At 39.4% G+C, this 25,089-nt stretch overlaps 1 protein-coding gene across 1 annotated transcript in view; it reads right to left on the reverse strand.

The window, feature by feature from the left end:
• CNTRL (centriolin) overlaps positions 1–25,089 on the reverse strand; it is a 4,034,091-nt gene that overhangs the window by 344,308 nt on the left and 3,664,694 nt on the right. The window contains 1 exon segment of the mRNA XM_044058259.1: positions 23,269–23,331. Coding sequence (XP_043914194.1) covers positions 23,269–23,331 — 63 coding nt within the window.

A 25,089-nucleotide genomic window follows, 5' to 3' on the forward strand; every position in this document is an offset into this window, starting at 1 on the left:
TGGGATTTTATAGCAGGGCAATGGAAGCATTTGCATTCCCTGACACAACAATAAGGTTAATTAGAAGTATATATGAGGGAATGGGCAAAAATTAAAGTGTGTGTGGGTGTCTGCTCTTATAAGTTCTGTTTAAACTGAGGAACCATGCTGTGTTTAGAACCAGTGGAAAAGAAAATAAGGGACTCAAAAATTCAAGGATATAATTGGTAAGGTAATCAAAAAAAGTTGAATTTATTTCTAGATGATATTTTGTACCTGATAAAACCAGAAAAGGACATTTCAGTGTTGTAGAACATTCTGAGTCAGTTTTAAGTCTTTTCAGTGTTCTGGTGGTTAGGTCGACATCTGTTTAACTGACTGCATTTGGTCGATTACACAGATAGTTGAGAACAGTGAGAGACTGATAGTTCCTGGGTAGGGGAATATTCCCTATCCCTAGGGATTGTGCAATGTCAGAATTAGTATATATAATTAGTGGGGGTGGGGGGTACAGGGTGGCTTCCCCCCCTGCAAAAACAAAAAGAAGTTAAGTCTTACCATAGCATTCCATCTGTGTTGTCGATCTTCATCTATTCATGACTTCTGGGGTACGGTTCCGATCCTCGGAACCGATCTGGCCATTATATAGCTTGTGTCAGCCAAAAATCTATCAAATTAACAGTTTACCCACAATGTCCCTCTCTATATTACCTCAGATTAAGTTTGCAGACTTACAGCACAAGACCATGAGACCTAACTAAAGTCAGAAGCCATGTCCAAGGTGTATCCTAACAATAAATCGCAGGACAGCAAATAATTCCACCAGACCTCTAAAGGATGGGACAGGTGAGGTGGGATGCAAGAAGAGATTAAGACTGACAACACAGATGGAATGTTATAGTAAGACATAACTTCTTTACCTGATGCTGTCAATCTTCACCTATTATTGACTTCTGGGACAGAGTCCTCAGCTACCTTAGATGCTGGGTGGCCCCTATGGAAGAATATTCCTAAGAAACATAGAACCAAAGGAGGCTCTCTCCCTGGAGACCATATCCAATTTGTAATGAGTGATAAAGGTATAATAGCCCATGTTGTGGCTGTGCAAATTTCAGACATGGAAGCTTTAGAATGAAAAACAGCTGAAGTTGCCATAGATCTGATGAAATGTGCCTTCACCGGCATAGGAAGTCTTAGATTCTTTTTCGTGTAAATAAAGGAAATGCAATCTCTTAACCATCTTGACAGAGTAACCTTAGAGACAGGTTTGCCCAAGGTTGCACCTGGAAAACAGGCAAATAACTGTTCTGATTGTCTTAATTGCTTAGTTCTGCCCAGGTAAAAATGTAACTGCCTGTGCACATCCAAAAGGTGTAAGCAATATTTGCCCTTATTAGAAAAATTTGAGAAGAATACAGACAAATCTATAGATTGATTGATATTGGCCTCTGAAATCACTTTAGGAAGAAAGGACAGGTTAGTTCTAAATGACACTCTGTCTTTGTGGAAAAGTAGACAAGGGGGCTTAAACATAGAAATTCAAAAGTCGTCTCACAGAGGTGACAGCTATCAGAAGAAGCATTTTCCAAGAGAGAAACTTCAAGTTACAGGTAGCTGCAGGTTCAAAGGGAGGTAATGTAAGTGACTGAAAGACAAGCATTAAATCCCATGGCGATAGAGATTCCTTGAATGGGGGCTTTAAACGAATGTTGCCCTTATGAAAAACCTTACAAAGTCTGTGAGAGATTAAGGGCTGATCACCAAAATCATTAAGGAAGTTTGAAATAGCTGCTAAGATAACCTTAATTGTGGAAGAAGCAGCCCCTTTACCAAAAATGGTAGCTAGAAACTCAAGAACTTTTTCCACTGGAGCTGAAAAAGGATCAAGACCATCATCACAAGCCCAGATAGAAAATCTCTTCAATTTACTATGGTAGAGATTCCTGATGGATGGTTTATGGGATGCCAACAAAATGTGTCATACAAGAGATGGAATGTCATTATGCCTGGCGACTAATGGAATTGGAGAAACTAAGCAGTCAGCTGGCTGAGACTGTAGACTGGGGTACACCAATCCCTGGGGATGGGACAGAAGGTCCGAAACTGAGTCCAGAATCCACGAGCAGTGAAGTAGATGAGGCCACAGGAAGGGAAACCATATTTGTTGAGGCCAGTAAAGTGTAATGAGGATTACTTTGCTTCTCAACCGAACTGCTTTCTCGAGGAAAAGAGGGATCAGACGGAATGGGGGAGAGGCATAAAGGAGACCCTGGGGCCAATCGAGGAGGAGAGTGTCTCATGGGGAATACCCCTGAGTAGGAATTAGGGCAAAATAGCTTCTGCACTTGTTGTCCTCAATCACTTTTGAATTCCCCAGGATGTGCGCTGCTTAGAGGACTTGGTTCCTGCTTGTTTGTTGATGTACCAGATTACAGACATACTGCATAATTGAATCACTATCACCCCTTGAGGTAAGGCAGAATGAAATGCTTGCAACGCTAGGAGAACTGCCCTCAGGTCCAGAACACTGATATGCAGATTGGCCTCAGATTTTCCCCAAATAATACCCCCCACCCCATCTGGGAAGCTTCCGTGGTCACTATGGCCTTGGGCTGAGGAGTGACAAAGGGACGGCCCAGAAGAATCTTTTTTCACTGCATCCACCAGGATAGGTTGTCTTTGCATTGGCTGGTTATAAAAACTGGGTAATTCATGGGGTGGGTTAGAAGTGACAACTGGCTTGCAAGAAGCCACTGAAGGAGTCTCATATGAAATCTTGCTTGTGGGACTAAAGTGACTACTGCCACCATGGAGCCCGACTGTAGAATTAGGTGAGCTGGATAAGAATTAGGTGCTTGAATGAAGGATAGGCTGAACCTGAGAATGTATTTTCTGTAACCTGTGGTGAAGTTGAGATGCCACACAAGACAGAATGTGTAGATAAGCTCCAGTGAACTCCATATCCTGAGAAGGGATTAGTTAAGATTTCACAAGACTGACTGTATGCCCAACTGCTGAGATAGTTTCAGAATGAAATCCATTGTGCAAAGAAGTAAATGCCTGGTGGAAGCAGTGAGGAGCCAGTCATACAGGTAAGGAAACACTTGGAATCCATGCGGCCTCAAATGTGCCATCACTGCTGCCATATATTTGGTGAACATCTGAGATAGAGCACATCCAATCATATTCCTCTAGAAATACTGACTGAACTGCGACCATCCGGAGTTTTGACTGTTGGACAAATTTTCTGAGAATGCTGAGATCCAAAATTGGTTTCCAGTCCCCTGTCTTCTTTGGCACTAAAAAGAACCTTAAGTAAAATCTGGATCCTAATTGGTCTGGTGGGACTTCTTGGATTACTCTTTTTTGTAGCAGCTTTTGTATTTCTAATGCTGCTTGATCCCTCTGACCTGGTGGAATGTTGGGGAGTCTTGCTCGGGTTCTTGGGTAAAGGGTGAAAGGGATTAAATAACCTCTGAAAATTATCCTTGGCACTCAGGCATCAGTAGTTATGCATCACCAGGCTGTTGGGTGCAAAGAGAATCTTCTCCCGACTGCCTCCAGAGGCAAGCAATCAAGCCTACTTTCAGGAACAGTGGTAGAGGTTGGCCAGAGAAGGACTCCCTGGTTCTGTGGACCACCCCTGCTCCTGGGACAGTTTCTTCCATTATAACTCCCCCTCTGTCCCGAGAGGAGTCTGTATGAAGTGTGCCCTGGAAAGGCTTCTGGGACTTCTTGAATCACATTTTGCCACTCTTCTGATTCCTGGAGTAGGATCGTTGTGGAGCAGAAAAACATATGCCCACAGCAGAGTATTTCCATCTTTCTCACACCTGGATATAGTTTCCTTAACTTTGGGCCCAAGCAATGAGGATCCATCAGAGAGAGCATTGACAAAGGAAGACTTGAATGGTTCCGCAAACTCGCACAGCTGCATCCAGGCGTGTTGTCGAATTGCAATACCTGATCCTGTTGTCTTGGTCACCCCTTCGGCTGCATGCTCAATGAACCTCATGGACAAGTTTGAAATAGAGTAGTAACCAAACTAAGGAAAATACATAATTTATTGAAAACAACTCAAAAGTTTTTTTCCCTCCATTTTTGAGGCTAATTGTTTAATTTAATTGATAATTGTTATTATCATATGTGTATATAACTGTTATTTTTTTTATGTACTACCATTGACCCATTGAAGCGAGATGCCGGTGGAAATAGGTCTTGGAAATATAAGGAGAACTGTGCTGGCTTACTGGCTTGTTTTTAAGTTTGAAATAGACTCCAGGGTAGCTAACTGGGAGGCCACTTTTTCTTGGACCCACTCAGCTACTGCTCCTACCAGGGTATCTGATAGCTCCTTGACCAGATCCCTCTGAAGTCTAATTAAGTGTGCCAAAAAGTTCAAAGATCTGATGGAGGTCGTCAATGGTGCTAGACCCACTTCCCAAACCTGTCCATCACCCTCGACTCTAGTTCTTTCTTTGTGGCAGCCGCTACCACCATGGCATCAACTACTAAACCTTTTGCCCAATGTGGATAATTCTCAAGGGTGGAAATAATTCTGTCAGTTCTCCAGTGGATAGGTTCTATAGAGTCAGGAGTTTTCCAAGCCCACTGAATGATCAATTTAATTAGATTGTCAGTGGGCAGGGTTAATCAGGAGGTAGACTGGCAAGCTTCAAAGGCCTGCAAGTAAACAGATTCCTTGGAAGAAGGGTCTTTGGGCTTCCAATCACCCCTCTGTTTTAGGATCTCCAGAATGTCTCCAAAGTAGATGTCTTCTGGGGGTGACCGGGTGAACCCTCCCCCTCACTGAAATCTGTGGCCTCCATGACAGATTCTTTGGGAGAATCACAGTGTTTCCTCGTACACAATTTCTTCCGAGGAGACTCTTCAGTTGGAGCATATGAAGAGGTCTCGGAAGAGTGCATACCTTTAGTAGGTAAGTCTTGCGACCTTGGAGCTCACTGCCCAAGGGTGGAGGTTGGTGGTAGCTCCGGTAAAGCAGGGGTCAAGGGGTGAGACTCCAGCAACACAGAAGCCACCTGAGATGAACCAGTGGCCAAAACGCTTTCCATGTCTTAAAAGGCAGGACCCCAAGGAGGGATGGGAGCCTGGAACAGAGACAGGCAAACTCAGAACTGGGGTCATACCCCACCCCAACAGACCCACCTGAAAAGCCAGAATCAAGGACGGGTCCTCTGTTTATGCAGCACAAAAAGGGAAGGTCAACTCCATAGAAATAAAAAGGGAGTTGACTCAAACTCCTCTGGTCCAACGGTGAAGACATGGTCCCAAAAGCACCAAAGGAGTCAGAACATACCTGGCACTGAAGACAAAAGGGTCATCAGTGCCGAGGTGATTGGAACCAGTGTGGTTAGGGTTAACTGCTCTAATGCCTCTGAAGAGGTTAGGGGAGGAGTGTAAGAAGCTGTTGTGGGAGAGAAACCCCCTGTGCCAGATGAGAGAGGGGGTGAGAAGATGGGGGAAGACCTGTAGCTGCCAGAATCTATTCCACCAACCTCACTATATCAACTTCAGAAAGACTCCTGGTGGAGTGAATGGACAACGCAGAAGGGGATGCAGGTCTCTCTAGAAAAGGGCTGGGTAGTTGCCCCAAAAAGGGATCAATAGAAGTGGAATAGTTAGCCCTGGGTTGAACGGGGAAATCCATCTTCGGCACCATCTGCAGGACCATAGGAAATATTGGTGCCAACATGGCAGCAGTGGGAATCAGTGCCGCTGTCGGAACCATAGCCAAACTAGTACTAGTAGGTGTTGTAATTGGTGTGGACGTCATGGTAGGTGTCAATGGCATTGGTAAGGTTGTCAGTGCCGAGGAGTCACTCCATTCTGTGAGCTTTGGAACCTTAGATTTTGGTTCCGAAGAGGAACCTGCAGATGATTGTTTATGTTTCTTTACTGTCAGTGCCGTGGGTGAGCTTGGCACTGAATGGGAAGTTTTGGTACCAGAGGCCAGAGAAGACTGGTCGGCCTTGGATAAGGCTTCTTCAAAAGGGACTTTAAGAAGTCCTTTGAGAAAAAGTTTATTTCTACATTCTACCAGGGCTCTATTACTGAAACGCTGGTAGATAGCACAGTCAGTATTCAAGTGGAACACACCCAAACAATATACACAGCATTCATGACCATCCGAGTTTGGCATTTTCTCCCACACTCTCTACACTGCTTAAAACTAGTTTTGGATTATTTAGATTTATCTGCCGTCACCCTAAATCAAAAAAACCTGGAGAGGCAGAAAGGAAGGAGAAGGAAGAGAAAGATCAAGCACTCACAACAGGAAAACAAAAACTACTACCAGCAATGGTAGAAAGATTATCTAACAGTAAGAGAAGAGAGAGAGAGAAAGAGGGAAGGGAACTACCAATGTGTTAGTAAATAATACCAATGGTAAAGGGAAACACACTCACAGCTAAAAGGTAGACAAAAGATTATTTAGAAAAATTATAAAAGATTTCCAAAGTATAAGATTTTTACTTAGTTGCGAGAGAGGAGTCATCTGACACTTCTTGCTGTAACAGCGACAAACAGGATCTGGGGTAATACAGAAAGGGGCATTGTGGGTAGACTGTTAGCTTAAGAGATTTTTGGCTGACACACGGTATATAATGGTTGGATTGGTTCTGGGGATCGGACCCATACCCCAGAAGTCAAGAATAGATGAAGATTGACAACATCAGTTACAATGTTTTAAAGTTGCATTTGTCAAGGTTCTTTCTCAGCGCATACGTACTAGGAAGTCAAGGTTTTGTTTTTTAGTGTAGCGTGGTTTACCTTCAGGATGCCGACATGCATGTTAGTCATCTAACTGAAGGTAAATCAACAAAGGCAATAGCTGCAAACTATGTATCCACGTACAAATTGGTTCAGCAATACTGACATTTATGGTGACATGATAAAATGAAGTACTTAGAGGTATGGGTTAAAAAGGATTCTGTTATGGCAGCTAAAGATATGTGCAAAGAGATGAAACAAAAGATAATACAAAAATTTATGGATATGAATAGAAAGATACAAACAGTGAAACATTTTTAGTCCGTTTAGTTTTATACACGTCAGGCATATTTTATCAACCAGAGGCGAAGTTGTGGATAGCAATTAATAAAGAGCTGGTATGAGAAGACAGGAAGAGGACAAATGTCAAGTAATATAAGTTGACCCTTCCAAACAGAACAAGGTGGTTTGGGATAACTTGATTTGAAGGGGTACTTCAAAGCTAAACAGTAAAGACTCCTATACATATTACAAGCAGAAATCTATAATTCAAAGTGGAAAGGGATGATGATGAAATGGGCGGAAGCTGAAGAAATAAGGAGAGACTGGGATTTTGGATACAAATCCTTAAGGAGAATAACAATAACCATACAGATTATTATATTTATAAAGTAGCAGAAAGCACTCTAAGGATTAAGCTAACATGGAATGGAGAAAGGAGATTCTGCTGACAGGGATAACTGCAATTAGGAGTAGAAATAATAGGCGAGAGGGGGCAGGAATTTACTGGAGAAATCTGCAAAGGAACCAAGGTATTGGGAGCAAATTAAAATTAGAAAGGGAAAGGTAATAGAACAGGAAGAGGTTAAAAATACATTTGGATTGCAGGCTACAGACCGTCTTCCCTATCAAGGACTGATATCAAAGTATAGGCAAAGAGAAAGGAATAGGGGGATCCTAAGTGAAAAAAGACCAGCACTGGTAGAGTTTTTAGTAGAATCTAGTACAGATGCTGCTTTTAAAAAAGGGTAGGGCATATAAAATAATGCACAGTAACTATAGGAATCAATCAAAGGAGGTTAGAAAGGATTGGGATGAGAGACTGGATAAGAAATTCACAAAGAAGCAATGCGACGGTATATGTATGGCGCCCAAATATGTTAAAAAATCTAAAAGATTTAGGATTTTTGTGTGGAAGTGTGTACATAGGTATTTTTATACCACAAGCAGGTAGATTTTAAATGCTGAAGGTGTGATGGGGAAGAAAGAGGTGATTGGGAACATATTTTTTGAAAGTACAATGAGTTGGCTGACTTTAAAAATTCCCTGCAGACTATTCTGCCACAAATATTGGGTGAGCAAATTGGTGTAACTAAGGAAACTATTTATTTTTGTGCTGCAATACAGAATCTGAATTACCTAGACAAAGTAAGGCCGTGCAGAATTTAATTCTGGTGGATGCCAAAAAGCAATTACTAGAAAACAGAAATCAAAGTCTAAGTCAATTGTACTAGAAGTAGTGAATATTGTGAAAGAGATAAAAGAACTAGAAAAGGGTAGGAACAAATTACATGAAAAATTTGGAATTGTGGGAACAATACAAGCAGAATAATGTTTTGGGAAAGGAATGAGGTTTAATGGAAGGCTGGAATTGATTGAGCTGTGTAATGTTTGATTAACCAGGACTGTACAGAAGATTGCATGTGATGTATAATGTTTGCAAATTACAATATGTCAATATGGGTTGTTTCCATTTATGTAAATGTATGGTTGCCTACGTCATAAGGGATAATTCAATAAAGATGTGTCTTATTAAGAAAACAGAAGGTATGACCATGGGAGCAAGCTTGTTTTTCTTTTTTAAGTATCACATGCATGTATCTATATATATATATATATATATATATATATATATGACATGCATATAGCTAAATATAGATGTGTGCTACTAAATATATATTTATCAATATGAGTTTTTTAAGTGTGTGTGTGTGTGTGTGTGTGTGTATATATATATATATATATATATATATATATATATATATATATATATATATATATATATGCATGTATTTGTGGGGGCATTGTTATTTTTTCCTAACAAAGCAATGAAGAGCACAGCCTCTAAATAATGACACACAAATGAGTTTCAGACTTAGCTTACAGAAAACAATGCTAATGCAAAGTCTATTACTCTAGCAAGAAGCAACTTTCTAAATATATCAGGACAATATCTGCCCCTGATTGTGGTCCTTTGTCCCCTCATTCTTTAGCTTTCTCCTTGAGGGGTGTGAAGTGAGTTGAACAATGTAATCTGACAGCTAAGAAGAATAATCATTGTGTCTATTTAATCTAAGTATTTACTCATTCATTTGATCACAATCAAAGTTTGGTGGTGTACAGTCAGTTATACAAAGTGTGTGTGTGGATGGTGTGTGGGTGGTGTGTGTGTGTGTGTGTGTGTGTGTGGTGTAAGACTGTATGTGTATATGACACATGGTGCAATTTTGGAGGCCAGAGAAGCCCTCCGCTGGCCATACATTCACAGAATGCCCCAGATTTTGCTACACATTTTGATCTATTCCTCGTAAAGTTTTTGTTTTCTTTTTGGAGGGCACATCCAGGAAGACTGTGATCATTAAATATTGACACACATTTGAGTTTCACACAGCAGCACCAGAAATAAAAGTATTCCAATGTAAAGCCTCTTGTTCCAGCAACTTGCAAAGTATATATGAGCAATACATGTCCCTGATTTTGGTCCGTTGTTGCAAACTACATTCACAGTAAGATGCTTTCCGGTTCGATTCTCAGCTAGAGCGTCTTCTGCGTGGAGATATGCGTGAATGGGCGTACCTTCATTGAAGGTTGTGCGTCAGGGCTGGCAACTCGGCATGTAAAAATCAACTGCCAATCATTAGCGGACCGGAGTTCATCTGTGGCGACCCCTAACCGGGAAAAGCCGAAAGACAAAGAAGTTGCACACTACATTCTGGCAGCAGCGAGCTGAGAAGATAAATTACAATGTGGCAGTTACTTATGCAGTTATTCATTCATTCATTCCTTCAATTGCAATAAACATTCTGTGGTATACAGTTGTATTCAAAACAAGTGGCTGTCATTGGTTTTTATTTTTCTGCATTTGAGTGTGTGATAGGGACATAGATGCCATCAACAATCCCTGATTGTGCATAATGTCGTTGCCTGATTTTTGGTCTGTTCTTCATAATGTTTGTGTTACCAAAAAAATGCAGTCAGTAAATAATACGAAATGATGCATGGACTACAAACTTGCCAGCCTCAGGAAAAAGAATGCTAATGCAAAGCCTGTTGTAGCAACTTTCTATTTTTTTTTAATTTTTATTTTATTATAATTTTTTAGTTTGAATTTGTTAAGCAAGGTAAAGCACTAATCCCACTGGGCCAATTTCAGTGTCAGGCCAGGGAGAAAAAAAAAGTTAAGAGTAGTAGGCCCTTTGACCCCATTATTATTTAGCTTTCCCTTTAATTTCTGATCTACATGGCTGACAGGTGAATTGGGGGTTGCAGACTTGTGGGTTACACAATATATTCTGACAGCAGTGAGCTGAGAAAACACATTCCTATGTGACACTTGTTGATGTATTTATTCATTTGTGTGGTCACAATCAAAAATCTGAGGTGTACAGTTGCAGTCATTCAAATAGGTATAAATGGTGATCACGTGTGTGTGTTTGTGCATGTGCGTTAAATTGCTGTGGACAATTATTATCTTTATTTTTATACAGTCTAATATTTAAGGTGTACATAGTCAATACATGGTGCTTTAATTGCTGGGTATGGGGCCTACTGAATGGCTTGTGGCAGTCTGGGTAGGATTTGTGTTACAGCAGTACAATGGTGCAGAGAGTTGCATTGCTGTCTCATAACACTTGGTTCTTTGGTTGAGGTTTTTGCTGTGATTCTTTCTTTGTGGAGTTTGCATGTACTTCATGCCTTTGTGTAGGTTTTATCCAGGTGTTCTGGTTTCCTCCCCAGATCATCAGGTGTATAATATATATATCTATGGCCAATGTGAGTTCCCAAGCTAACATCAGAGGAGTAGATAGAAGGTAACTTCTTTTTTGGAGGGATAGGTAGGCAGGCACTATTCCCAGACAGGATTTACAAACCACTGCACGCATTTGTCAACTCAGTTAATTGTATTTTTCCTTGAAAAAAAATAAAACTGAGTTTCTTTTATTTTTTTCAGGCCATCACTGGATAAAACGGTAATAACAAAAAATTCCCAAGATGCACCTCACAGCATCTAGAACCCTATGACTTCTGGGGACCAGTCCCAGCTTAAGTCAATTACTTCCTCCACATGTGTTCCAGTGGAGTAATGGATGAATGCGTTTGATGTATTAAAAGGATAAAGGAAAAGGCTCAAAAGGAATATAAACTGCAGAAAAACAAGAAAGCAGTAATCAATCGGGATGGTATGGGGACAGGATGGGGGATCAGGGGAAGGGCACCAATATACTGGGGGCATGGAGTTCTTTATCTAGGCTCCATTTCACTTACGGCTGGTCTTGACTGCAATCAAATATCTGAGGTGTATTAGTGGACCAGAGTTCCACTGTGGCGACCCCTAACCGGGAAAAGCCGAAAGACAAACAACAAGAACAACAACAGTCTATGAAGTAACTATAATGAATAGGTACTGATGAAGTCTGTGGGTGAAAGTGACTGCTCTCATCTGTTGTTTGATTACAAGTAATGGTCAATGGGTTGATGTTAAGACAGCCCCACCCCTTCCAATTAGCCCCTACCACTCAGTTGCTTCCTGCAGCCCCTTTTCCCTTGCTTTGAATTCACCAGCCACCACTGCCATAATGAAAGTGTCACCTTACATAAACACACAAATGTAGAGAAAGAAGGCAGTTCTTGAACCATGGAACTATGAAAGGAAAACATTCCCTATTATTTAGGACTGGAACACAAGACCTCCAGCATTCTGTGATGGTGTCACTGCCTCTGGACAACAGCAGCCACTAGGCAGGTAGATGTTCGGTTTTCCCTTAAAAGCATTTTTCCATTTCAGCTAGGAAACCCCAAGAATGGTAAAGACAAACTACATACAGGCACACAAACAGATACATGCAGTAGGACAGAAACCTTCTGACAATATCCCTTTTTGTGCTTGAAATAACCTATCCTACTTGGTTATAGATTGGCCTTACCCATCCCATGGTCGATAATTATTTATTACCTTTAGTGAGAATAACTGGGATCATACCATAGATAATTTGAGGGGACGCATGCATGGGACAAAGTATTCTGAAGGTGCCTCTGTCCATTAACAGTACAGTGGGCAGTATCGTGGGATAAATTTTTTGTTTCCCATCTACAGGTCTAAGTTATGTTTGAATATGGGCAGGGATGAACTTTGTTTTATGTGGATGGGGAGTCTATTCCAAAGCAGTGGTATCCTCTGCGAGATACACCTGCCCATCCAAACCATTTTGTTGATGTTGCAGAAGAGCTCTAGATCCCAAGACCAAGTTTTTCTGATGTCATTTTACTTGCTAATGTGTAGTACATCCATCAGCAATGGGTTGGAATAATTATAAATTACTGTGAGTCTGAATGCAGAACATGACTTCTGACTGCATAGAGTGGTTTTACTTGACAAAGGGCCTTTTACAATTTAAATTACCTACATATTTCTGTGGGTCTGATCACTTCTATACACATAGCTTTTGTTACTTTGATGAAAAAGTATCTTGGAACTGAGACTACAATTTAGACCTTCAAGAGGAATACGGCATAGTTGTCCACTGTCCCCCATTCTGCTTATTTTATACTTAAATTCGGTTGCAATGGTAAGGCATCCAAATTTACAGTGGTACTTTGTAGGGCAGGAAGAAGTCAAAGTTTCTTTGTTTGCAGGTGATGATAGGGAAATATTTAGTGAAGTCTGAACTGGATACCGACATTTTTTTTCAATTACTGATCACATCTAAGGCATTGCTGGGTTATATGATTAATAACAAAATGATGCATGCAATAATTGTAAATTTTAGACCATCTTGCACCTAAAAGCTGAGGTATGATTCATTTTTATTGAAGAAGTATATTAAAAATTTGGGAGTATGGTTACGGAACAATCTTAAAGATTATATTAGTAAGTAATGTCTTTCAGCTTTTCCTGGTTACGGGTGGCCACAGCAGAACTCCGGTCTGCTAATGATTGGCAGTGGATTTTTATGGTGCCGAGTTGCCAGCCGACACCCAACCTTCAAAGAAGGCACACCTATTCACGCGCGCACCTACCTGCATGTTTTTATATGTCTAAAAGACGAAAAAAATGCACAAACCACCAAGAAAATTATCGCACAAGCAGTATGCAGACAATGAGCGCCATTAACTATATTAACAACTCTACCTCCTTTTTGAGGTTCACATATAGTGTTAATGCATGTGAAATTTCCTATCTTGATGTTCTGTTAAAGAAAGATCTGGAACAACAGAGATTTGTGGCTGAAATTTTCAGAAAAGAAACCTATTCCAATTGTTTTTTGCATTTCGACAGCTGCCACCCATTCACTCGGAAACGTGCAGTTATTAAGGGGCAATTTGTGCATGCAACTTGGGTAGGTTTCACCAGAGAATGCCTTAACTTGAAGGAAATGTTCTTGAGAAGAGGTTATCCCCCCAATTTAATTGACAACATCATGAAGGAGGTTAGTGAAAAAAGACAATGTGGGTATTTTGCACCAATTTTGGGCAACCCTAATACTGACCATCCCGATTTGACTGGGTTGAACATAACTGAAACAGTCACAGACACTGTTGTGAATGACCAAACAATTGTCCATAACCAGGAAATATCTAGGGGGCACCATTCCTCTGGGTCTGAAGTAACTATTTACCACATGAGTTTTTCAACCGTCTTCTCAAATGACGCATACACTATTAAAGATCTTCTGTGTAAGAATTGGAATTTGTTGAGTTGTGACAGATAATTTTTTTAAAATCTTAGGAGAAAACCCTGTGTGTGTTTTCAAGAAGGGCCCTAACTTGAAGAACATTTTCAAACGTAATAATGATGGAATCTAAAGGAAGGGTCAGATAATTAAGTGCGGGGCATGTCAATTTTGCCCTTTCATTTTGGAAGTCAGTGAATGTGAAATTAATAGAACAAAAATAAAAATACCTGAGAGGTGCAGTTGTTTAACTGAAAGAGTGGTCTATAGTGCTTCATGTTCCTTTTGCCCATGTTTTTATGAGGGGAAGATGGAACGCAAGCTTAAAAATAGGATCAGTGAGCACCTTAGGAATATAAGGGATGCTAGTGAAGTGAATGCACTTGCTAGACACATTAGTGAGTACAACAATCATCAGTTCAAATTTGTAGTACTTGAAGTCCAAAAAAGACATAATAGGGGGGCAGCCTGGCCATATTTACTCGAAAAAGCTGAGTTGCTATGGCAATTACGACTTGATGCCACTCATTGGCCAAGCTTAAATGACAGCCTTTCCATAAGCAGTCTGCTTAAATTGAGGGCTCTTGAGAGGTGAAACATTCCCTTTAGATATGGATTTGGTACAATTTTTTTTTTTAAATGGCCTTCATACCTGTTATATGTATATGTATATGAAATTTATTCATTTGTTCCTAATGGATTTTTAACTGTATGCATATTTTACTTATATGTTTTTATAGACATACATATTTTTTCAAAAGCATCTTAAAAGCATTTTTATATATACACATATTTACATATTTATTCTTGTGTTTATAATACATAGTTTAGGGTGTTGACATATGCACAATCAGTTTTTATATATATTTTTATATTTTGATATTTATACTGTTTTGTGTTGAAACATTTCTGTGTACTGTTTCAGACTTCTGTTCCAGAAGACTGTTTCAGACTTGGGAGTGGTTTTCACTAATCCAGGAAGTGATGTCATGTAAGATTTCCTATTTAAAACAGTTTATTTCCTTAATTTCCGTGTATCTGATGAAGTTCCTGCTTTTATTTTTGGAACGAAAGCGCTTATACCTTCTGATTTGTCTGAATAAAGAAAGCATCCTTGTACTGAATTGTACTGAACTGGATGTGTTGGCTTGATTTAAAGCACGCATTAGAATATTTCAGGGCTCACTGGCTCTCATTGTCTGCATACTGCTTGTGCGATGATTTTATTGATGTCTTTATATGTCACTCGACCATGGGGATTACATGCAGACTCCACACAGAAGGTGCTCCTGCCGAGAATCGAACGGGAGATCCTCTTGCTGTGAGGTGACAATGCTAACTGCTGCACAACAGCGTTAATTAGACCTAATACAAATTAAAGAGGAGGATAAAAAATTAATTTTGCAAATGAAAAATGTTCTGGTTAAATTTGCATCAGAAGATACAGGCTCTGCATTTTTTGGTTCCCCTCTGTAATGCATACCTTTCATGATTTTCTGGCAAATGTTTCAGTAAATGTTTTGAGTATAGTCAAACATATGATGAAAAACTTTGTGTGGGACAAGGAAAAGGCGAAGGTCTCGTGGAACAAAATGTTATTACCAAGGAATGTGAAAAGCCTGAATGTTCTTGACCTGAAACTATCATTACAAAGCTATACAGTTAAAATACTCTATGCATGAATAGGAGGCTAAATATAAGTAGAGCAAGGCAAAGGGAATGGCCACTCAAGGCACAAACCTTTAGGGGGTGCAACTGACGATGCTGACACTAACAGCCAATCAGGCATGGGTACATTAACAGGATTCACTGAAACAGCAGTAGCTGATTTCTTTGGAAAATCTTTTTTTTTTGTAGTCTGGGAACTGCGCGGGCAGCAACTGACCTACCTACAGGTCAGTTAAATGGAAAAGCTTAATACGACTGATTACAGTTTCAAAGACACTTGACACAGATGAATTATACTAAGATACTAGACACTTCTTATGTGATAAAGCAAACTGCAGTGATATATACTATAGAATGGAAATTACATGGTCATTCCGGTTACAATCTACTTGGGAAAGTAAATCAGATTTGTAGGGAGAGACTGGTTTAAGAACTGAAGAAGAAAACCAACTTTATTTTCTGAGACTACCTAAGAAAAGATTCCTGTTGGGGACCATGACTGTAGACCCAGAAGTTACCAATTTTTTAAGAGTAGAGTATATAAGGATGATTGGTAAATCCACACCTTTAGGACAAATAGAGTTATTGGAGACCCCACTCTCGGTAGTGGCAGAATATGCATGAAATGCTAGAAGTAAGTTTCTAGTAGTGAAAGGATTAATTAGTTATGCATATAAAGCACCACAAGCTTAAGACACAAAGACGTTAGGTAAAATGAGGGACGATTGGAGTACCTTAACAAATGAAGAAACAGAAGTAGTAGCATGGAGCCGGATTTGTCAACTGCTGAGACATGCCACTAAATCAAGGAGGTTTTCAAATTTTGTGATTATATATTTGTGTAAATGTTTTTTTCCACCACACACAAAGGAAAACATTCCCAACTGTGAATTTCCACTGTTAGGCAAGAGCAGAGGAAGTTGGTTCATGGATATTTTTAGTTGCGTCTAAGTTTAAGCCCATTTAAGATTGGACTGGAAAATTTAGCAGCAGGCGTAATGCATATGTGTTGGGTTTACAAAGATGGTAATATTGCTGAGATCTGATAACAACTTAAGATGTACAAAGTTAAAATGGATACTGTTATTTCTACAGATATTAGTAGCTGAAAAGCTATTACAACGAAATGGAAACTCACTAACAGTGTATGAAGTTACAGAAATTATGGATGAACTTGACAGAAGATGGCCTTTATAGTTAGGAAAACTGCAATGGGCAAATATGTAGCATGATAGTTGCCATGGAGAATGTGCAAAATATGGCTGTCAGTTAGTAAAGCAGGAACTGGAAGGATGAATATAAAATCCGATAACTACTACTGACTTTCAGTTTCAGGGGGATCTAATTAACAAGCAATTATGCCCTTTTGACTTATTTTTTGAAAACAAATTAAGCTTCCTTAAAATACAGAGAGAGTTATTTTAAGTTTGCAAATAGCTAAACTACTTAATGTGGTTGTTATGAGCTTATTTAGAGTTGTATACAAATGCATTAGAGTAGTAAGTAATGTTTATATAACTATCAAATGAATGGACCTAAAAGCTTAGCATCCAAGAGACAACATGGTTCTAACCTGTGTTAATAGTTGATTATATAATAATCAAAAACAATGTCCTCTTTGACATGTACAGTTCCAAATAATTCATCTAACCTGAAGTGCCCCAAATTTTTTAACAAAGAAAATTACAGGATTATGCTCAAGATACACAGATAGACTGAAAGTTCTGCCATCATATTCTGTATCTTATAGGCTTCTACACGATGACTTATTTATTAGTATGATGCCCCCTCCTCTGGGACAGTAATCAAGGAGTCTGAATCCTCACCACTGACATTGGTGAGGGACATTCACTTGGCACAAAAATAGATACACACAGTATTTCCAGATGCAGCTCTCTGCATCAGGCACAATTTCCCTTAAGAGTACACAGGGAACACATTCAGTATGGGGGCTCTCTTTCTCTCCCCAGGCTCCCAGTAAGACTCCCCACTGGCACAGCTGTAGAGAGTTGAGTCCTCAGCAGAGTGTCCAAGTCAAATCGTCCAACACCCTCTCTGTGAGACCAGTGCTTTTTGACACACACACACTCTGAGATTTGATTTGTGTGCACACACACACACACAAACACATACTTGGGAAAAGGCTGACAGATTTACCCACTCTGCTACCCTTTGCTCAGACTATAAGGTAGTTACTGCTACCAGACACTCCAAAGCCAGCTACTCTAAGGCTCTTACAAGGGTACCCAATTATACTGAGAAAAATGAATACTAATACAAATGGTAATGCTGACCAAACAGCAAGGCTTCCTGGAGCAGCCACAGTGTCACCAGATAAATATAAGTACTCTCAAAGGTTAAAATATTCTCTAAAAGACCATTAACAATGAAAAGTTTAAATACATTTAAGAATAAATAAAAGAACATGAAAATACTAAATATCTATTTACAATAAACATCAGAGTTTCAATCACAGGGAATATTAAAATAACACAGATGAATAGATTCACACAGGTACAGAAAAACAGAACTCAACTAATCTCACTATATTTTCCTGACTGATCTAAGAATTACTATGCCCTGGTTACTTATTAAAGCAAGGCAGGATAAAGTGGGGGAGATATCCTTCTTTGTCAGGTTACATAAACAAACTGCTTTGAGTCTTCTGTTAAATCTAGTGTTCATAGGTAGGTACTAGGCTATTGGCCCTAGGGCCTATACAAGCCCAGCCAAAAAGGTACCCTGGCTTTTGCCACCCAAGAAAATTATTTCCTGTGCCACTGTCGAGCAGAGCCACAGAAGTGATCCCTGGAGTGAATTTCCTATTTCCCATCCAATCATCAAGATTTTTCTTGAAGAGTGCTAATGAGGAGCTTTGTTTGATATAGATAGGTAGTTTATTCCAGAGTATGGGAAGTCTCTGGGACAGGAATCTATCCCTCTGGCATGTTCTGTTTATTGTGGTGATAAAGTTTAGGTCCCTAGAGCATGTAGCTCGGAGGGATTTCTTTAAGTGGAGCATGTCCAACAGCTCTGGGTTTGACATAGCTATGTATGTTACGCAGAGATCACACCTCTGAGTAAGCGATATGCGACGGAGTAAAGCTGGAGTTTTCTGAGACGGTCTGCGTATCTGTTTGAGGCCAGTAATCCTCTTTGTGAGGTATTTTTGCAGCCTTTCCAGTTGTTGTAGATATCTTGTGATGTACATACCAAAAGGGGTGTTGTATTTTATAATGGGTCTAATGTGTGATGAGTAGAGGGGAACAATGATCTCTCTTTTTCTGGATGAGAAACCTTTTGTGATGAGGTGTGCCACGTAGAAGGATTTCCTGACTACTGTGGCAATGTGATTATCAAAGGAGAGACTACTGTCCACCTGTGTCCCAAGGTCTCTTATCACACTTTCGGTGTTAAGTATACTACCACCTATGTTGTAGTGCATGGGTACAGAGTTTTTACCAAAGGGGTGATGTTAAAACATCATTTCGGGCTGGATTACAGAATGACATCACACACATCTGATAATCTGACTTCATCTGGTTCTCATACTACCCCCTTTACTAGAAGCTGAACTTGAATCTCACACATATATGTTACCTTACACACAGATGGAGCTTTGCTAAGATGTGATGCAGCTTCTCTAAGTCATAAAAGAATTTCAAACTTCCACCGTTCCACAGTAGTAATTGGTTCACCTCCAATGATAATACAGAAGACTTCCTAGTGCAGACTTTTTGTCTCTGTCTGTATTGAAATACAATCTTTATGGCCTAAATTAAGTAATTTAACTTCAGGCTATTTTTCTAAAAGTTAGCTGGGGCTGAGTTTAACCTCTTCTCTTCCATTATCCTCTGTTGCAATATACACATTTAATCAGTTACAATATAGTCTGACATACAGATGCATTTTTCTTTCTGTCCAGCAAGACCCACTGTTGGTACATTTTTAACACAAGCAGCTTTACAAATACATTTTTCAACATGAGCATCTGTACAAATCAGTTTGCTACATAAATGACATATAATTCTTTACAAAACTCCAGCTATCTACACTGGCATATGTTACACATCCACTGCCCTACTTCTTCTGGCATAGCTGGCAATACCTTTGGTTTTTGTGGTTTTGGTGACTGTCTTTGGTTTTGGGAGGCTTGCAATTTCTTCTTAAACATCTGTTTACCTGTATTTTGCCCCCCCCCCCCTGCCAAAAAAAAAAAATTGGACAATGAGATAGAAAATCCCTTGAAAAAGTAGGAAAGGGAAGGCTGAATAATCTTGAGAGATTCCCTGGATCAGCTTGCCCCTTTCATTATACTTTCTGATCACTTCTGCAGCAGAAGGGGCAAACACTACATCTCTATCCAAGGGAGATTTTAAAATCTAATTTTAACATCATCTCAGAGGTTCTGAGAATGCAGCCATACAAACCCTCCTCAAAACAGTACCAGAGGTCATAGCCCTGGAAGTAATATCACACACTATAAACAATAAATACTAACCTATGTAAAAGAAGAACAAAGTTATTTGAAGCAGATTTGTTAAAGAAACGGAAGATAAAATACTTTTATAACTTCTTAGAACAAACTAACATGGAGCCTGACAATTCAAAATTCTGAAAATCAAAGTTATAAAAAGTGTACACATTTTCCCCATATCTATCAATAATTTTCACATTCTTATCAAAAAGGGTAGGACTGGAAGCAACTAAGTGTTTAGTAGCAGTGGGATCAACTAAAGCTGCAGCTGCTAGGTCAGGTCCTGGAATAGTGTATTAAAATTTAAAAGACTGAAGAACTTTATATATCCTATCTGCCTTTTTTGGGGCAACTGGAAGGCTTTCAGGAAAAATGCAGGCAGTAACACATACGCACATCATCTAAAGCTGACAGAACAGGAGAAGTGGTGTAGGGTTCTGGAAAATCTTTCTGTAACAACTGGTAGTATTTTCTGAGGCACTGAGAAACCGTAGTGTTCTCCCACTGAAAACATTAGCACATTCTAGCAAAAATCTAAGAGAAAGAGAAACCCCGACAGACAGAATTAGAAAATGAGCTCTCCTCTGAGTCTGAATCAGAAATCTGAGGAAAAAACTCTATATCCATCCCTGCATCTTCCTGTCCAGATACAGAATATTGAATCTCTTCAGGGAGAATAATCCCTCTTTCTTTTACCAGAAACTGCTTTACTAGGAAGATCAATATCCTGAATTAAACCCTGGGCTAGGCCCAGTAAAGTATTGATATCCAAAGAAAACTGAGGAGCAATAGATACATACTTGGTTTTCTGTTTCTTTTTGGCAGGAACAATGGGGCCAACTGTGTTACTAATGCTGCAGCAGCAGCGGCTTCCCAGGGATGGGCACAGCATTCTAACACAACAGGGAATCCTTCCCTGTTCCCTCTCCCAGGACTAACAAGAGTGGCTCTTTCTTGCCCACTGAGAGGACCCCAAGAGATGCAGAGGATGTGGCTAACTCCACGTCCATAGTGGCTGTAAGTGCTACATCAGAGGAAACCAGGGTAAAGGATGAGTGGTCCTATGTGCAACAAATGGTCACAGCCTAGTCACCTAACTGTGGCCGAGACAAATTGCTAGCCTGCTGTGGTTACAAAGGCTGTTTGCTTAATTTTTTTTATTTTTCTGTCTGGAAGAAGGACCAACCATGGGATCAGTATTTTGTTCCACTGTCAAGCCAAAAATGTTGCCTCTTTCCCTGGGAAGACAAGCAACAACTGCCGGTATAAACTACCAGTCTACAAAAAATACTTTTTTGACTGAAAAACATAGTAAAAAGCACTTTAAAACACAATGCTAGCCCCACCCAAGAAGTAAAATAAGCAAAATTTCTCCACAGAAAAAATGTTTTCAGTTACTTTATACCACTTTTCAACTGACAGAAAAAGTGAGCACTCCATTTAAATGTACACTGCAGTCTAGAGAAAGTACATTAAAACACAACACTCCTAGTTTTAAAATAACTTTCTTGAAGAAAAAAGTAATAAAACAACAAAATAAAATGGAAGCCCCCCCCCCCCCAACCAGGGAATGTATCTGATTGCAAAGGAAAGCACAAGCTGACCATTAATTCTTGAAGCCTCAGCACAGTATACTCTTCATCGGCATTAAAACTCTGGAGTGCTTTGCACCCAAACTCAGCCCAAGCTGCCTGACAGTTTGGGTGCATGGAACATGTCCTGAAGCTTCTGAAGCTAGCTGGCTGTTATATCTTTGGCAGGATATAACCCTTACAGCTAAGGCTACTGCAGCAGTGATCAATATGATGAGCACTTACCGATTTTTTGGATTTGGTCAGTAATTACAGTGGAAAAGTAACTGAGCCACCAGCTCATTGAGTTTGCCTGGACTAACATCTACCAGGCAATAAGTTTGAATAACACATTCTGAATTATTGCAAACAGTGAACTGATTGATGGAAATCTCAAAAAAACAACAGTTCTTTCAGTGGACAAGCTACCCAAGCATATCCTAACCTGCTGACACTTGTATATACTAATGCCAAGATTGTAATAGCATGGTGGAACAGGGACAGCTTAATCTCCACATAAAGAACTGTGATTTCTGCAAAGGGAACTTTTCCACTCGACCCATGACCGTGCTTGTTACAGGACTTACAAGTTTGATGAGTGTAAGTTTGTTGCATTTGAAGAGAAAAACTAATTCAAGAGGCTTTCAATTAGCATCCTCATGATTATATTACTACATACTGATTTTTACTTAATGCTTTGATAGAAGTGATGCATACTCAAATACATACCAATAACTGTTACTACTGTCATTCTACTATCATTACTGTTTGATTTCATCTTAGAAAAAGACTAACTGACATGCATACACAAATGCTGCTGCTCTTTGAGAATGCGAAAGATAAGGTTTTCTTTGCAAAATATCATATAAGTGAGCGATACCCAGTGAGAACAACCCAGTTAAGATTAAATGAACAAACAGACAGACAAACGAAATAGACGAACTTTAAATTACAAAGTAGTTCATTTGCTATTTTTTTCCTATTCAGTGTCAAGGAGGATCCACAGCATATCCCAGCAAGCACTTCTGATGTGGAACAGCATGTCAGTCTACAGCAGGACACATCCTCCCACTCCCACTCCCTCAATGGACAATTAGAGGACTGCAAGTACAGATAATATAATCTAGTTTAATTTTAATGTATAATTTGCTAAGCAGGTAAGCAATCTGTTCATCAAGGACTGCAAGTACAACTAATATAATCTAGTTTAATTTTAATGTATTAATTTGTTAAGCAGGTAAGCAATCTGGTCATCAAGGATAATGTTTCTGTCATGACCCAAGTCAGTAGGGCAAGGGTAAATATAATATATATGGACACTTTACAGTAGCCAATGAACCAGCATGTTTTTGGGAAAAAAACAGAGTGCCTGAAGGAAAGCCAAGCAGATGGGTGGGAGTGGAGGGGGAGACATGCAAACTCCATACAGGCAGTAATCAGAGATAAAGATTAAATACCAGACCCTGAAGTTGTGAGGCAGAGATCTTAATCACTGAGTCACAGTTAGTACACCTTTATGATGTGGTGAAAACAAAGAAACCATGGTGAAAACTCATGTGGGCACAAAGTGGTCATGCAAACTCTACAATGAAGCCTATCCCATACCAGTAAACAAACTAGAGATCCAAATGATGTGAGGCAGTATTAACTGCTTCCTACTAAACTGTTGTATGCAACATAATAAACAAGCCCTTCAAGTACTGCATGTCATAGTTTCAAACTGTTTGCATATTTATATACATCGTAGGCATTACAGAACTTAACCATAGCAGCCAGTGTTACAGCCTGAAGAAAATAGTGCTGTGCCTAGTCATGGAGATATGGTGAATGATGTGGTGAAGACTGAAAATAACGGTGACAACATACACACTACGTTTAACATATATACAACCTTGAGGTGATCTTCATGCTGACGAAGCTTCTCTCGAATCGCCTCTCCACGCCACTGTTCATCCTGTGGAAGGAAAACGTGTTACTTTAGAAAAAATTAAAAGCATTAAAAAAAATTAAATGATTAATATTTCATTAATGCTCTAGCAGATACAACTAGACACTGAATCTGACCCTTAACAATTACCTCAGACCCAAAGTAGAGTTGCACTACATCAGCATATATTAGTAGTCATCTGTCAGAGAAGGAAAAGAAAACAAAAAGATAAAACTATTTACTACAGCAACTGCTGCTTTGAAATATTGGCTACGGGCTTAACTTCGCATCACATACACACACGGAAAAAAAAAAAGGTTTCATATCATGTATGAAAACACTTTCAACAATGTGGTTTAAGTCAACTATCTTTTTTTTCTGATTTCCAATATGACATAGAGCCCTATATCTAAACATTAAAAAGCTTTATCTGTGCAAATAATGAAATGAAAATAACTAATGTAGCTAAAGCTACTGCAGCACTGATCAATATGATGAACATTAACTGATTTTTTAGATTCAGTCAATAACTGCAATGGCAAAGTAATCGAGCCTCCAGCTCATTAAGTTTGACTGCACTCCTTGACAAGAATGCAGCTCCTACTCATTGTTTTATTTCATCTTTTTTAATCATTCTCATACAGGGTAGTCACATAAATGGTCTGCTGTGTAAATGAGTCACACAGCAGATCCTATCCAATATGCCAAACTGCCATTAGTGTGATTCATGACAACAGTGCTAATGACAATCTGTGACTTCTGGCTAACTTATGGACACCGCTCAGTATGCCATACATTTCGAAAGCACACACAGCACTTATTCAGTTATGCACTGTCTGCCAAAGAGTACATTATGTCTTTCACAACAGTTACATATTTTTGATGTTTGTATCTGTGATGAGATTTATCAATATGCAGCACTGGTCTAGAGGGGTCTGCTATGTAAACCTTGCAAGGAAATGGGGTGTTGTGTTAAAATAACACAAGGGCAGAATTGTGGATACTGCAAACATACATATGAGAGGGCTGATAAACAAATATGAACCTTAACTTGCACATACTTACAAATCCATGCATGTTTGAGTGTGTGTGTGTGTGTGTGTGTGTGTGTGTGTGTGTGTGTGTGTGTGTGTGCATTTGTATGTGGTAAAAATGACTGAACCAAATGTTTAATAACTAAATACAGCCTGCTATGCCAACAGCATATCACATCATACACAATACATTTTAACGGTGCTATTGGCAGATTATAGCAATAATTACGAGGGTGAAGCCCAACTGATTAAATAAAGCCAACTGCGGGTAAAACTTCAATATACCACACCACGGTATTGTTATTATATAATGACATTATTTAAGAAAAAATACTTACTTTTCTTAAATAATATCTGTATGCCTCAGTGGTGTCTTCTGCGTTTTTCTGGTATCCTGGGGCTTTTTTGATGTACTGCACATCCGTATGGGACTTGCATTCCCACGTTTATAAAGTACATCAGTTTTTATTTTTACTTATTTAAAAGAAAAAGAAACTGGGAGACTTTTAACATTCGGGAGAGCAGGGACAGCAAAAATAAAAGGATAATCAGGTGTGTTTCTTTAGTTTTGCAGAATGTACCTGATTATCCTCTTATTTTTCACAGTGAGGTCTTCGTTTTTGTAAATTTATTAAAAAAAAAAGTGAGAACATAACTGTTTGTGAAAGTTTCCAAATAGTTACCAAGGGAATTCAGGATTGTGAACAATTACATGATTCCTTATGATGGAACATAAACAAACCCAGACCCC

Source organism: Protopterus annectens, chromosome 16.part0 (genome assembly GCF_019279795.1).
Source record: "Protopterus annectens isolate FY-2018-M chromosome 16.part0, PAN1.0, whole genome shotgun sequence".
Lineage (NCBI taxonomy): Eukaryota > Metazoa > Chordata > Ceratodontiformes > Protopteridae > Protopterus > Protopterus annectens.